The sequence below is a fragment of the Triturus cristatus genome, chromosome 7, assembly GCF_964204655.1.
Source record: "Triturus cristatus chromosome 7, aTriCri1.1, whole genome shotgun sequence".
NCBI classification, from domain to species: domain Eukaryota; kingdom Metazoa; phylum Chordata; class Amphibia; order Caudata; family Salamandridae; genus Triturus; species Triturus cristatus.
Genome location: NC_140590.1, coordinates 555,882,409 through 555,898,886, shown reverse-complemented (window position 1 = coordinate 555,898,886; position 16,478 = coordinate 555,882,409). Strand labels below are relative to the sequence as shown.

The window sequence follows — 16,478 nt, the reverse complement described above, 5'->3', positions numbered from 1 at the left end:
TAAATGCGAGACCTATTGCATTGTGTAAATGCTTGTTGTTCCTTTCACTGTCGCAGTGACTTGGTTTGTTTTTTTAAAAAAAATAAGACCTATGGCCTCACGCTGTTTGTTCATTTGCATCTCACTGATGCTGGGAACAAAGAGATTGCAATCTTTACTGCCGATCTTTACTGCCGTGTGGCCCGCGAAAGTGAAAGCAAACGAGTGCTTTCAGGCCTCCAAATGGTGCGCGCGCCCGGCCGGCGCACATGCACTGTATTTGGAGGCCTGAAAGCACTCGTTTGCACTTCCAGATCCCCCATTTACAAAAGCTCTCGCGAGAGCAGCGCTAAAGCGGACGTCAGCGCACCGGGTTGGGACTTATGTGACCTCGCTGGTGTCACGTCCGCGGACGACGTCAGGGCAGAGTCACGAGGTGACGGCCCCCGGCGCGCAGAGATGCTGTGGCAGAAAATTTTCGGGATCCAGTCTCACGCCTGGGGATAATTCTACGTTAAGGAATCTGCAGCTAGTAGTCTCTATCAGATTGACTGTTTCCTTTTGAAAAATGTCAATAAACATACTGTTTAAAAATGTATATTTCTCTGTTGCATCTGGTGGCAGAATTTATGCAGCTTTGTCCAAATTATCATAACTCTACAGCCTGTATCATCGCATTGCAGAAGTAGCATTATGCAGAAAAAAAGGTTTCTGGAAGGATGTTTTACATTTTTAGTCTCTTCCTTTTACTTCCTTATCTAAAACAGGAGATAGAGTCTGTATTTTAACTTTGTGCAGGGCTGCTGCGAAAAAGCATGCAAACAATGACGATTCCCATAAGGATAAAAGGTCACTCATTCTCAGGCATGTGTTTCATGTCCAACATAAGACTTAGAATGAGCCCTGTTGCATGTTAATCAAGATTAGACAATCAAGGATGATTCCATGTTCAGTAAAAGGGTTTACTGGCAAAGAAGGAGCTAGTCTTGAAAAAAACTAAAATGGACAGTCTGGGGAGTGGGGTGGTGGGAGGGGAAGATCTGTAGCTCCAACCCAGTCAGCGCCCCGAAGCCTTGGTTGGTGTGCATTATAAATACAAGAAAATACAAAAAAAATAGTTGAACAGCATAAACTGCAGTTGGACGCAAGATTACACTTCGTGTGCCTGTTTAAGGAGGGTCTAGCCCATTACCAAGCTCTGGGTCTTCTTCAGAAATGGTAACTTTCTCCACATAAGAAGGAGATAGTTTCTCAGCAATGTCATTTAAAGTCCAGCACACAACGGACAAAAACACGTCAGAGGTAGACTAAATAGTGCACTGCTGTCACATCACAGGAATTACAGAAGAAGGTATTACATCACTGTTTTTACAATGGGACAGATTAAATTTCAGGTAAGATTTCCAGCCTTTGGGCAGTAGGGAGTTTGTAGGCTCATTTATATGGACAGTATGGTGTTTTAAGGGGGTCAGGGAAGGGTAGTGTAAAAAGGAAGTAAGGTGCTTAAGGGCTATGGGATGGGTAGTTTCAATTGTCCTAATCTCAAAAATGTATATGCATACTCGTCTTTAATGTCATAATTAATAAGTAATTCATTTGAAAAAACAATTGAATAAAACCTTGTTTAACGGTTGCAATTATATTGTATAGAAAGAAGTAGCCATTTTGTTTAGGGATAAGGGATGGGTAGTGTATAGGGTAGTAAAAGATTTTGGAGCTTAGGGGAGGTAGTACTTAGGGATAGTATGGGGGTATGAGACTCATAGAGCAGAGAACCAGTGAATATCCTCACTTTAGTATTGTGAACAGCTGTGAGAGTAGATTTGTCATATCCTTTTTATCCTGATGAACACTCAACACTTTGCACAAGTGAAGAGGACCTTGAAGAGGATTGAACATGTAACTGAGAGGACACTTTTAGGTTGAAAACTTTGTAATGTTGGGAGATGAGGATCAATTTAAAAGGGATTTCCTCAAACTCAGGTGATAAAGATGGGCCTTCAAATGAGGGAGGTCACATGATAATTAAGGGAGGGACTATAATAAACAAAAACAGGTATGACTGACAAAAAATGTCCACTTGTGCAAAGCAGTGTGGCATCCTTCACCCCAACTACTATCACAAAAGGAGAGACTAGGGAGTGAGCCTTTTCTGACTCCACTGACAAGTATACTGAAACCCACAATAAGAGAAGGACTATAAAACATACCAGCAAAAGTCTATTCTGTATCTCTGTCCAAAGGAAACCGCAACGCCAAGAGTTGAGAGAAAAGAAAGGATAGAAAGGAAAATCAATAGATTTTTAAATACTGCCCTGACCCACTAGTTAGTGGCATGCTTCATCATAGGGCCGCTTCGACGCCCAGGTGCAGACCAACACACTGGACGGAGCGCTGTTTTTTTGGTGTGAGGTAAAGAAAAAGAGAAGAAAAAGTTTCCCTTATAAGGGATCACTGGTGCAGAAAAGAGTGTACTAAAACTGCCCCAAGAGGTTCCACCTGAATTCCTTTATTATTGAACCACCTTGACAGGGTTAAACAAGCATTTACAATGCAATGGTCTCGGCAATATTATAGGTAGAGCTATTGGTATTGCTCATTATTTTTTTATCATTTTTGTATCCCTAAATAAATGGCATTGTCATTAGCTTTTTTTTGCATATGTGATACCTATTGCATTAGCAGAGAGAGAGTGAGGTAGTGAGATAGAGAGAGGTATTGAAATAGAGAGTGAGGTAGTGAGAGAGAGTGAGGTAGATAGAGAGTGAGGGACAGGCAAAGCGGTCCATGCAGGAACGAAGAAGCATCTGTGGAGCCAGGACAGGGAAAAAGTGGTATCTGTGAAGACAGGGTAGGGAAAGGGGCATTTGTGGAGCTAGGGTAGGGAAAGGGGCATTTGTGGAGCTAAGGGGCATCTGTGGAGTCAGGGTATGGAAAGGGGCATCAGTGGAAGCAGGAACAGGGGCTCTGGGGGGCTAGGGTTGGGAAAGGGGCATCTGAAGAGCCAGGGTAGGGAAAGGGGGATTTGTGGAGCTAAGGGGCATCTGTGGAGGCAGGGTATGGAAAGGGGCATCTGTTAACCAGGAAAGGGCCCTCTGTGGAGTCAGGGTAGGGAAAGGGGCATCTGTGGAGCCAGGATAGGGTATTTGTGGAGCCAGGGTAGGGAAAGGGGCCTCTGTGCAGTCAGTTCTCTGTTGGACCGGTCAGAGGGATGCATTCTGGGAAATGTAGTCTTGGGTTGCTTCCACTAAAACAAGTGGCGCAGCAGGCACATTATTAAGGATGCTTGATACCAGAAAAGCACTGTCTGAAAACAAGGTCTACAGTGCCAAAATGCAGCGAGCATTGTGCACCACCCTTAACCTTTTTTTATTTTCCAAATGACAACAGCAGTTGTTGCAAATTATATCTAAAGGTTTTCCACAGAGCTGCTAGGGTGACTAGTTATTTATGTGCAAGGAACGCTTGTGTGGTGCTGGTTAAACACTTTAGATTTTCGCGGATGGTAAATACATTTTAAAAATAAAGAAAAAAATACAACCGGCTGCAGTCTCCCCTCATTTTATAAGTCAGGAGTGCCCAGTGTTGGTTCAGGCTGAAGACATATTTAAACGAGATGCAGTGGTAAATAATACAAACTAAACACGACTCATTTATTTAATTTTGTATCTACCTGAACATGGGCCATAGATTTAGCTCTCTTGGACATGCGTTGGACCTGTAATGGGTGTTCTGTGGCTGAACGCCCCTGCTGCCTCCGGATCTGTGGAGGACGGGATGTATCGGGTTACCTGCTGGACTAGCCTGTGCGTGCGTTGCCACCCAGCCTGACTGCATCAACGAAGCCAAGATTTGGATGTTGGCGGCCGGGCTAAAGACTGCAGCTAGCAATAGCGATGCTATGAGAAGCAGGGGAGTGGGGGGTCCAGCAGCCCCGGCGATCCCAAGCCAAATGCAGGGAAACGTCGATGGCACCAGCCCTGCAATGTATTTCAGAAGTGCTTTGTGACTGTTTATTTCTATCGGGTTTCATGCATTCCTGACAGTGCCGCCTAGACGGTAGGCATAGCGTGCACCAGACCCCAGGAGGTTGTATCAGATTTTCTCACTCGGATTAATAGCATCTTGCTTTTCCCGTTTCAAAATATTACTAATTTCGCTCAATTGTTCTCGTTTGAAAACAACCATATAGTCACCACGAAAAAATACCTTGCGCAATATAAAAATATATATAGCTATATATATATATATATATATAAAAGACCCGTTTATCAAGCATAAAATCACCCCCACGCTACTACCACCCTTCCTAATAAACAACGAACTCGCCCATGATGCCGCGCCTGCTGCTTTTAAAGCCAAACCCCCTCCCCACAATCCTTCCGTGCAGGTCATGACGTTGATGTGTGCACAGCCAATAGTAGAGAAGAAGTAAAATTAAAACTAACCGCCTTTCACAAAGCTAACTGGCATTCATTATGCAAATTAGGCACACAAAAAATTCTTCGCCGGCGTTTTTACGCTTTTCTGTCTTTTGTTTTTGCTGTGCAAGTTTTACTTGGCAGTAGATAGTCTGTTTGAATGTGTTGTTGCTCGTGCCTTTGGTTAACAGGGCACCTAGAAGTCGGTAATATAGCCTCGCCGTTTCTGGGCAGTCTTAATTCGCCTTTTCGTAGTATTCCCTTCTAAAAGGACGCTGGGGGGCCAGGAAAACAAAACTTAAAGAGTGCCGTACTTTGCTCTTTCCTTACCAGTTGCAGCCACTTAGAACCTGCTATCTAGCTTTGCTCTTGCGAAGCAGAGCTCGTAAACGTGTGTTTTGCTAAGGGTTCAGTCTGTCTACGTGAATGGTAAAGTGTCTCGCGCTCGTTGCGTGGGGTCGGGTAGGGTAGAAGGGAAGCTGGAAATGGCAACATTTTGCTGGACTGCCAGTTTCCCCCGATTGCTCAGAGCGCTGCCTTTAGTAATCGGGAAGACGATTTACCAACATATTCTAGATAGAGGGTTGGGGTAATCTTTGCCACGGAACCTACAGGCACTGTAGACGAGCAGTTCAAGTGTTACCAGGGTTAGTTAATCCGATTCATTTTTTTGTGTTACCTATTTGCAGCGCTTAGAAGCGCTGTGTTAAAAGAATATTTTCATTTAAATCCTGTGCTTTCAAACTGGAAATGCGTCTTTATTTGCCTGAGAGCATCTCTGGCCAGCCTCGACTGGCCTTTCTGAACCTATTTAACAATCTTGCACTTGTACGTTTATTTATATATATTTTTAAATGCCTGCATTAGCACCATCAGCCTGCATGGCATACATAGCTGCCAACTGTCCCGTTTTTGCCAGGATAGTCCAGGCAAGTTGGAGGCTGTCCTGAGTAATTCACTATCCCGGGACAGTCCCAGCAATTGAGATTTTGTCGGCGGCGGTGTGCGAATGGCATCGGATTGCGGACAGCAGCCTCTGATCTGCGCAGATGGCTTACCTTACTCGTGCACAACAGCAAGAAGATCCTCACGGCCAGACGAGACGATACCTGAAAAATGGCGGATGGAAGCTCCAAAACTTTTTCGGATTCGGGGGCGTGTTCCTGCTGTTCTAAAGAGGGCGTGGCTAAAAAGTGGAAAGAACAGCAAAAACACGCCCCCGAATCTGAAAAAGACGGAGCCTATTTGGAGGGACGGCTCTCTCCTCCAATGGCTGGCCTCCGTTTAGGAAGCCAGCCAATGGAGGAGAGGCAAAAAGAGAGGCGGGCTAAGAAGCCACTCTAGGAAACATAAAATCTCGACTTCCGGTTCTGCCTTCGGCAGACCGGTAGTCCTCGACCTAAAAAGTGAAATGGGTGGTATATAGGAGGAGCTTCGCCTCCTTACCCCCTCTACATGTACCAACATGTTTCGGCCTAATCTAAATGCCCTTTTGGGTCACCAGCCTTCTTCAGGGTAAAGATCCCTTGCAGAATTTGGTCTATATCACTATGTGATCAATTGTTACTAAGTGGTTAAGACAACCTTCACCCCAACACTGACTGGGACGGAACAGGGCCTGTCAGAGGTAAGTGGCTAAGTGACCAACCTGGAAGGTTTTAGAGGGACCTGGACGCCTACTCCTAGTCTCCTGGGGTGGATTTACATGGTAATTGGAACATATTTTTTAATAAAGCCTTTTATGAGTTCCAATTCACATTTTGTGAATTACAAAACATAATTTGCACTTGAAAATCGCACCATTTGCACATCAAGCAATTTTTAAGTTACACTTACAAATGTAAACAGCTCTGTGAATTTTGATCCATAACAAGGTTTAAAAAAGAAAATTAAATCTATAATAATTAAAATGGATAATTTAATCCACAGGCTATTTCAACTGAAATGTACAGTCAATCGAGGCTAATATAAATGTACCGAATACACCTAAGAGAATATCTGTTTAGTCAAAACATAGGCAGGTAACTTTAAAAGTCCTGAGGCGACATCACCTAAACCTTACCCCAAAAGCCATAAGAGTTTTCTGAACTAGCTGATCGAAGGAGCAGGAATCTTTATACTTCAAGGCTATGTAAGTGACAACATTCAGACTAAGAAAATAATTTTGGATCTCAGTTCACAACTATGCACTCACAGCTAATTTTCGACTCTGATGACCGGGCACAATGAGAATGATCTAGAAAAATATACTAAAGTCATTTATGGAAGCAGAAGTCTTGAAATTCTACCTTGAGGTTGAGATCAGCGTGCAAAGCATAGTGTGAAGCATTATCTTGGCATATGTACACACTGGTGGAAGGTAATGAATATTCTCAATATATTCAGCCTGGTTATGAATTCACCCATCTTCTCCAAGGGAGTTAAAAATTGGTCAGGTAATGCGGTGTGCAATTTAGTTGTTCAGCTAATCTCAGATGGCAGACCCAAATCTAAAACTCAAGGGTCAGGCAGCACTTGGAGCTACCACCTCATTTACAGATCGGCTAGGATTAAAATTCCCACTATTAGGGAAATGACATTGTATTCAAAGTTCCAACCGTCTAATATGAAAATGCATGTTTAGTGCCCCATTAAATGGAGTTGCTGAATATTTTAATGAGAAACATTCCTGCTGCCTCTCTGAAGTGTGGTGTTGTTTTTGAGTGTCTGCATAGATGGCATACCGCACACCTATTGTAGTCAAAACATCATGTTAATTTTGAAATGCTCAACCTGCACAGGTTGAGCATTTGCACTTAAAACTACTTCATTACAATCTAATGTATATGCATGCACCAGTGCCAGGATGCGATAACCATCAGAAACAAGATGAAATAATCATCAATGCAAACCAATGTATTCACCAAAATGTATCCATTTTATTCATTAGTTTGTCTTTATTCTTCTTCAATGTAAACAAATGTATTCACCAAACTTTATCCATTTTACTCATTAGCTTGTCTTTATTCTTCTCCAATTTTTATCCAAACATTGTGATTACGATATTCAGATACATGTAAAGTGCCCATCCAGGCGTTTTCTACAACATGTTGAAATTCACAGTTCATCAAATTAACATGATAGTGTAACCCTAATGCATTTCAGGCCTTTAGCCCTTTCTCAGAGGTAACTATGGTATAAAGAAACGACACATCAGGACCAGCAGAAGCCAAATCTCACATTAACACACAGAACAACTGCTAAGACTGACGCCTCATGCCAATTAGAATTCAAAGCATCCTAAGTACTGAAAACTCGATTGATTTTATGTCTGTCAAGCTTAGAAAATGTGGCCCAAGGAAAACAATGAATTAAAAGGTGAAAAATTAAAATTAAACCTGTGCCCACAACCGGGTTAGAAACCCACTGGCATAAACTTCTAACTACAATGTGCTCCTGCTGTTATAAATCACTCCCATATTGTAAATCTTTAAGTGTGAGTAATCAACCTTTAAAACACCAATGACTCCAACCTGCAGGCAGATGAGAACGAGCAGCTTCTTAATTAATTCTCCATAAGTGAAAATCAAGTGCAACCAATGCCCTTTTTTTGTCAGTGGCAGGGCGCGGTTTCAAACCAATGCCTGGAGGGGCACTTTACATGCATCTGAATATCTGAATCACAATGTTTGGATACACATTGGAGAAGAATGAAGACAAACTAATGATTAAAATGGATAACGTTTGGTGAATACATTGGTTTACATTGATGATTATTTCATCTTGGTTCAGACGGTTGTTGCATCCTGGTGCTGGTCATGCATATGCATTAACTTTGTGAAAAAGTGTTGTTTTTAAGTGGCCAATAATAACATCAGAGAAGTGTATGAGACAGAGAATGGCTGCAGATAAGATTTTAGGTATAGACTGATAACTTTCTCTTTTCATATTAAACACTATTTTGCCTTTAGTGATCCCAAAGTCACCAGTCTGGCACATAATTAAAAGGTGTCCCAAACACACACCCTTGAGCTCTCCTCTACGGTTACAATATATCATCGATCTTCTGCTTGGCTAGTTTCTAACTGATGTACATGCTTTCACGGTTTACATTTCGGGCATTGCAGCCTACGGCTAGTTTCTTAGACTAGACAGGGATGCCAGCAATTGATTGTCCCGCAATAATACTGCCCATTAGATTTGTTGGATGTGGAAAGGAACATGTTGGGGGTGGTGGGAAGATTTTACAAACTGGGGAAGGTCGACTATGGGTGTTTAGAATACAGGGAAGGATGTATATGGCAATAATAAAAATACATTCCTGAAACACTGCCTTCTGGTGTACTACTTACCTCAATTGTATACTACCTCATTAATGTTGCAAGCTGTATCCATCTGAATACTGCCAAGAAAAAGATATTTAAAAAAAATAATAAAAAGAGGCATTACAAGCCTTAGCTTCATGATAGCTTGCTGGCAAACAAAACCAATCTACCAAAATCATCAAAAGAAAAATTTAGTGGCTGCTAATAAGTTCATGAAATAGTGACATTACCTATAGCCACACAGAATTTCCAAAGATGTTTATAAACATTTCCTCAAAATTGCAGCCTATAATCCAACCCTAATTTCTGTTTATCCAGTTGGGTCATTAAGAAAAGGCTTAAACGTACTTCGGGCTTTGACCCAGACAAGGGAAAAAAATAGCTTGATTAACCTGTGTTGCATCACCTATGGCAGTGTGGCAAATTGATTTGTGGGGGTGATATAGTGACTCCTTCCACCAAACAGGCTTTTGAAGCAAAGCTTGCAATTTGACAGCACCAACTCCTATATCTACTGATGTGTCAGGCCCTTTTTCCACAATAAGCTTTTGACTGTGTATTTATATTGTCCATCTTGTGGTTCAACGCAGATATCGAATAAGTAGATTTGGATGGGGACAAGTAAACTACAAGCATAGGGAAAAGACAGGGTATTGTATATACACACACACCAGTGGACAGTATTCCAGACCTTATGAAAGTGATTCATTTGTACACAGTTGTGTTTTTAAGCACCAAAGCAATTGTGCCATCCAATGGACTAATCACATCAAGAACCTCAGTAAACTATTTTCATATACCCTTCATGATACCATAGATCTCATGGAGGATAATATGAATATTATAGAGGTATTGAAAAATGTTGTCTAAACATGGTCTCACTTACACTGGAATAGGAGGTACATGGGAAAGCAATAACACTACTCTTGCAACGCAGACTTTCTTTATTCTAACTCTAAGTCGGCTACAATGACTCCAACATCAGTTTAAGGAATTTAGACAAAATCATTCTTAAATTACTTTGGAGAGAGGAAGTGCGTACAGACAAACTACCCAAACTGACAGATTTTAGGGAGCATGGGGAAGTTCATGTCCATCAAAACTATTAATAGTCTTTAACTAACAAAAACTTATTTTTCAATTGAGGTTAATTTTGAACAAACTATTATAGGTTCAACCAGTTGTCTGAATATAGATTATTTAAGGACCAGAAGGAATATTCTGGGTTTGAAAGTCATTGAGAAGGCAATGTGTGGGAAAGATATTTTGCTAATAACCACCACTGGATGCTCAGTCTTTATGACACTAAGGCTAAACCCAAGATTGCAAATTATCCTGTTAATCTGGGCAGTTAGTACAATAGAGGTACTCATAAAATTCATGATCTATTGAAGGCAGAAGATAAGTTAGATATTCCACTGTCTTTTCTCATTCGAGTGGGGAATTTCTCTGTTATTTGCAATTCAGAAAGGTAATTTCCCCTTTGGCGTTAGAGAAGCAGCGAGCTATGAACTCAATTAGCCCGTAAACATTCATCTGCGAGACAACTGATTTATAATACCTTCAAGATTGGACAATAGGAGTGAAGGAATACTGGGGCCTGAAAAGGAAACTGCAAAATTAAATAAAGTGTATGTACTGGCAAAGACAAAACATCGATTTTCCAAATGCAAACAAATTCTCTTCCTACAGACTACTTATTTGTGATCTGATTATTTTCACTAATTGCTGGTGAAGCGCTTAAGAAAGCTGAACAAACTTTAGTGAATGCTTCCTAATTTAGCCCATTTGGTGTGACGAACAGCAACAGGTTACGGAGATCTGGACTAATGAATGTCAATTACCTCAAAACACAATAATATACATTCTAATTCTAGCAGCTAAGGAAATTGATAACTTTCAAAGTTGTGGATTGGCTTACCTTTATAGCAGTGAACAAAATAAAACTACAAATAGTTGTTACATCAGAACTTAGTACATACATGGTGGCCTGGATTGTCTTTACTACATGTGAAACCTGTATATTAGGTAATAACCGCGCAAGGTCTAACAGAAAGATGCAAAGCAACAAAGAGGTATAGTCAGGTTAAGCATTTTCGACATAAGTTGTGGGAAGCATCAATCATGCGGAATGAAAGCAACTCTGGTTCCTATTTAAATGAACGACACCGATAAATCAAACACCTCTTGACTCCCTGCAGCAGCAAAAAATTTACATTTCTTTTTGCATCTACAATCGTTACACTTATTTCAACCTTAATACAAAAAAATAATAATAAAGATATTCTAGCGGGCTGAACCATTTCGATAAGAACTTCAGGAGCAGGTGTGCTTGTAACATTCCTATAAAGGAAAAGAATGTTCATTGTAATGCTAAAATGTTATAATGCTAGGTGTCAGTGTATCTGTACTTCCAATATCTGTAATAATCCCACAGTGCAATATCACAAGTCTGATAACAGTCCTGGAAGTGCTTTTGAAACAATCCTAAAATGAAGATAGTTTAGTTAACACATTTCCAAGAGCGAGTGTGCTTATGACAGAACTCAAAGCGAGACAGTGCTCATGACAGATCAAAGTGTGCTTGTTTGGGTATTGGTAATGAGTGTGCTTGTGTGAGTACTATAAAAGAAGGGTGCAATACATGCTTTGAAAGGCTTGAAGAATAAGACATAATAGCACACTAACCTTTGGTGACACCACTTTTATTAACTCGTTCAAAAAGCGAAACTTTCCAACTTCGCTGTGAAACCTCCGTCCACAGTTCTTCATGCAGGCTTCAAGCACCTGCAACAAAACAGAAGAGTTAGTGTCAGCACCTAGTCATGCTTGGCCCTTTATATTGATACCACACACTTCTATCAGAAGGGAAGTGCTCATAGACCTGATCAGAGAAGTAATACAATACAACTACAACATTATCATTCACACAGCCACTGCAATGGGTGGGAGCCAGAAGGCTCACCTTGGACATTCAGAGCATGCCACTGAGACAATGTGGCAGACCCAGATGCAGAAGATCCACTTGCTCTCTCAATATTTACCATTCCATCTCCTGTCACACAGACTGACACAGAGTAGAACATTACAAAAACATTGGTTGTTGAGAGGTTGCAGAGGCTGTCTAAGACAGTTACATTTTAGTGTGTTTCATGTGCTTTCACTCTTACATTTAGAAGGGGGAGGGTAAGAATACACCTTATATTAATCAAACATAAAAAGGCGTGAAAGTAAGGAAGCAATCAAATATATTATTTCCTCATCACTCCTTCCACATTCCAGTCTTTCCATTATGAAGAGATCGACATCACCAAAAGCAGATTTCTAAATAAAAATAAAAAATCATCAAAAATGACTTGCGCGCCTCTCCACCAAGCCCTTCAACCCTTGTAGATAAATGCCATAGGATAAAGTCCCACACCCCACCATCGCCCATCCGATAGACCTTGCCACAGATGACATAGACCCTTATGAAGTCAGGTTTCCTTCCATCTTTAGTTATAAGGAACCATGGTATGTTTTGTGACAAGCAGTGAGTGTAGCAGAAGGAAGCTCTTTTTTTTTAATCTACATATATGTATAAAGCTGTGATGGAGATGCTTGTGCTGGCTTCCGTAGCTTATCCGTCAGCAATACAACTCTAAAGGGCTCAGGCAGGTACTTCTAGTAGTCGCAAAACTGCAATGGCATGGATCCAGGTGAGCAGACAGGGTTGCCTTTTTCTGACAACATATTGGTGGATTCAAATCTGGCAGGGCAAGAGACTACAGGAGATATTTTGTTAGCTAAAAATGGGATGAGTGATTTGCATCACAATACAAGAGCAGAGTGTTGAACTATAACCATATTATTTTTTTCTTTCCAGTAAATATTATTATTGTATATTAGCCATATGTTTCTTTCACCAGAAGTCAGCTAACCAGAACTGCCTTGGGGTCTTAGACAAACCACACATCAAGTGATTTTCGGTAGCGGTCAGTTTAATTCCTGGGTTACCAAGGGTTAATGTGTGTTCATTATATCTAACAGCAAACGTTCAGAGGTGCAGCACCAAGGGGACCCCACCAACAATATGAGAGAAGAGGAGACACAGGGCCTCCTTCAGATACAAACTTTAATTCTCCATGGCAGTGACAACCCTCAAATGTCTTTAGAGAATGTGTTAAGTTTTGGTTCCCCAAACACCTTTTGTGGCTTGTTTTGAGGTCTATTCCCCCAGTCCCCTCCTCAACTTCTCCCCAGAGAATAAGAAAGACAAGGACCTGGGCTATTATACTAAACCAGGAGTTAGTGAATGAATAATTGAATGAAAGTTTATATGTATAGTCCTAACAGTGACATCAAAAGGGTTTCCCGGTGCGAAGTGTTAATGCTGGGACGACAATGTAATACATCAGAATGTTGAAGGGTGTGTATCAAACTTTTACAAGATTTCGTAACCAGGAAATCATTAGAAATAAATGTAACTATGCCAAGAGTACGTTTTAGGATTTCTCAGTGATAGACAGAACAATTTTCTTCCAATTTCAATATTTTATATAGAAAATACAACCAGGAAGATGGCGGACGATCTAAGTTAGGGTGTCAGAATAAAACACAAACATATTTCTGTAACAGCACCAGACAGTGTTCATTGCTGCTTTGTCTCCTAAAGAGATCGCGCTCCTAGATGTGATACTCTTCTATGTTTATATTTTATGTCGTAAATGCACTTTATTACTGTCTTTTACGGATGTATCCATTCCCTTCCCTTGTGAAGCGCTCTGATACCCTCACAGATCTTGTTTGCGCAATAAAAAACTTTATAAATAAATACAACATTGGCTACATTATAAGAATGGCAAATTTAAGATAGGGAGATACCAGAGCCAGAAATCAATGTTTTGGGAAGGTGCCGGTACCTGCACTTCAAAATTTTGCCATTATGAGTATTTGTCCCCACGATGGGAAATAACCACGTTGACCTTGAACTTGCCTGTCCTTTTCTAATGTCGGTTCTTAATTTCAGGGTCAAATTCGCTAACCAATATTAATAATAAAAACAAATTCTATAATCAGGAATTAGAAATGAAATTATTACCTCATATGAAGACGAGTGCCTCTATGCAAAGATTCATCAATTCACTAAATACAAATATTGATATGTTTTCTGTACATTTGGCTAGCGAAAGTGAGGAGGTAACCATTACAACACCGATGTTAACTCTTCGTGATGACCAAAGACACCAGCCAGTACCGACCTTAGTAGCAACTGAAAATGCAGTATTACCACAATGGTACTTCATTCTAAGCATTACTTCCACCCTACATGTGTCTCGGATGTTTATACATAGCAGGAGATAACACCAAATTCTTTTTTCACTGCTCTCTGAACAGTAGGAAGCATCAGACTTGTCAGATGTTAATAGGGCAATTACTCCATTCAGGTCCTGTGATGTTAAGAATGGGACATTCTTTTTGTCAATTTTTTAACCTTTTAACAATTTTAAAGCCCGTTCTTTATGGTTCTGGGCAGGGACTGCGCACTAGAGATTGGGCTACCTCTTGGGCAGATGCAGAAGACACTTCCCTTGTAGTTTATCTGGGTTCCTACTTCTACATCTATTTCTGACTACAGGTTGGAAATGGGCAGCAAAGAGACCTTGGTCTTCCAGTCCAGAGTTTTGTCTTCTCTGATCCCAGACTAATGTACTCTAGTGAGTGTTTCTAACTTCACCAAGTTATAATTATGGCATTACATTTGGACTTGGGATGTTTACTGCTAAGTCTTGATGTATGTAAGGAATGACACAAGTAAGGTGTGAGGAGGTAATGCTAAGATTCATTACTAAAAATCCTCATTACTATAATCGACATTTCTTATTCCAGTACCGACATCCCCCTGCTAGATTGCCTCCATCAAGATAAGTGGTTTGATTGTTGAACAGGAAAAGTGTGGTGTGGACACTCGTTTCTGGTGTCAACCTTCACATTTTTAAAGGAGGCGTGTCAAGCTCGCCGGCTTCGGGCTCAGACTACACGGGCTCATATTGCTAAGCTTTGGCGGCAGGATGACACTTGGGCCATCTCGGAAGCGGACAAGAGCCTTGAACTAGAGAATTTTTATAAGGATCTATACGCAAGTGCTCCTTGTTCACCCAACACTGTTGCGGCTTTTCTTGACTCCTGTCCTTGGGACCCTATTGATGCTTAAGTCACAAAATTGCTAGACGACCCTATTACCCACGATGAAATAGCCAAAGCGCTGAGGCAGCTCCCGTCGGGAAAATCCCAGGACCTGACAGTTTGTCGGTCACTTGCTACTTTCTATTGGGTTTTTTACCCACAACTCCAGGACCATATGCTCCATATTTTTAATGGCTTCACTGATAGCTCTGGTCTCTCCCCCACAACGAACAAGGCGGAAGTACCCCCAAACCAGGGAAGGACATGACCCTACCCACATCTTTTCGCCCTATTGCCTTGTTAAACACGGACGCCAAGCTATATACGAAAATCCTGGAGAACCGCTTAGAGCCACATCTTCCAGGTCTTATAGACCCCTATCAAGTGGGGTTTATTTGTCATCGTCAGGGGGTGGACAATATCTGCCGGATAGCCCATCTGGTGGAGAAAGCACAGCTCCGAAATATTCCTGCCTGTCTGGTGTCCCTAGACGCGAAGAAGGCATTCGATTTGACTGGGGCTTTTTGGGACCTGGTTGATCTCTAAACTGATGGCTGTCAGTGCAAAACCCACCACTCGCATTCGATTTAATGGACATCTTACAGCCCTTATTCCTATCCATCGCGGCACTAGACAGGGGTGCCCGCTTTCCCCCTTCCTATTTGCCCTCGTGGTGGAACCCCTATCCATTGCTATACATCGAGATAAAGATATACGTGGTATTCTCATGGGAGGTTACGAGCATAAAGCTTCCCTCTTCGCTGACTACCTTCTCCTATCCCTTTCCTCCCCACCAACCTCCCTCCCTGCTGAGGCGACGCTCTTACGGTCCTTTGAAGACGCCTTCGGTTATCAGATTAACCTTACTAAATCTCACGCCCTTAATCTAACGCTTCAGGCCTCGGAAGTCCAGGAACTGTGGGACTCGATCCCTGTTCAATGGACTGATGCGTCGATTCGATACCTGGGCCTGGATCTGACCCCTACACTCTCGACTTGGACCGCGTCGAATTGGCCCAGATATAGGAAAAGCGTACGGGAGGAAATGCGTAGATGGAATGGCCTCCCCCTTGCATGGTTAGGACGCATCAACACCATTAAAATGTCTTTTCTCCCTAAAGTCCTCTACCTTTTTCAGACCCTCCCACCCCGATAGCACAAGCGGATATCTTGGCCCTGCAACAGGACTTTACCAAATTTATATGGGGGACTTCTCGTCATCGCTTTTCTAATAAGATCCTTATGCTCCCCCGGAGCCGGGGTGGCCTTGCCTGCCCCAAACTGTCGGAATACTACTGGGCCTGCCACCTCCGGTTTATATCAGAATGGATAGTTGGAGAAAGCAAGAAGCATTGGCTCCATCTGGACCGTGCGGTAACCTGTAGACCTCTGTGGGATCTAGCATGACTCCCGTGTGGGGCTCGCCCCCGCAGCGCGTACTTTGCTACCACTACGAGGACAGGCTTGGAGATCTGGGACAGATTGGCGGTTGCCCAACTCTTAACTACGTTCCCCTCCCCTAACACACCTCTAACGCGTAACCCTCTATTCCCCCCTGCCTTGCACCTTCAGGCATTTGATGCATGGACGGTGGAGGAGCGGCGAGTCA

The 16,478-nt window shown here is 42.0% G+C and overlaps 1 protein-coding gene and 1 long non-coding RNA gene across 6 annotated transcripts in view; both read right to left on the bottom strand.

The window, feature by feature from the left end:
* Window positions 1-5,524, bottom strand: part of LOC146810098 (uncharacterized) — a 44,395-nt gene extending 38,871 nt beyond the window's left edge. The window contains exon 1 of the long non-coding RNA XR_014966547.1: window positions 5,459-5,524. This is a non-coding gene — a long non-coding RNA (uncharacterized LOC146810098). The remainder of the gene's footprint in view (window positions 1-5,458) is intronic.
* GGA3 (golgi associated, gamma adaptin ear containing, ARF binding protein 3) overlaps window positions 1-16,478 on the bottom strand; it is a 730,897-nt gene that overhangs the window by 647,817 nt on the left and 66,602 nt on the right. For all 5 annotated transcript variants that reach the window (XM_085617036.1, XM_085617040.1, XM_085617038.1 and 2 more), the window contains exon 4: window positions 11,393-11,491. In XM_085617036.1, the coding sequence (XP_085473162.1) occupies window positions 11,393-11,491 (99 nt within the window). The remainder of the gene's footprint in view (window positions 1-11,392; window positions 11,492-16,478) is intronic.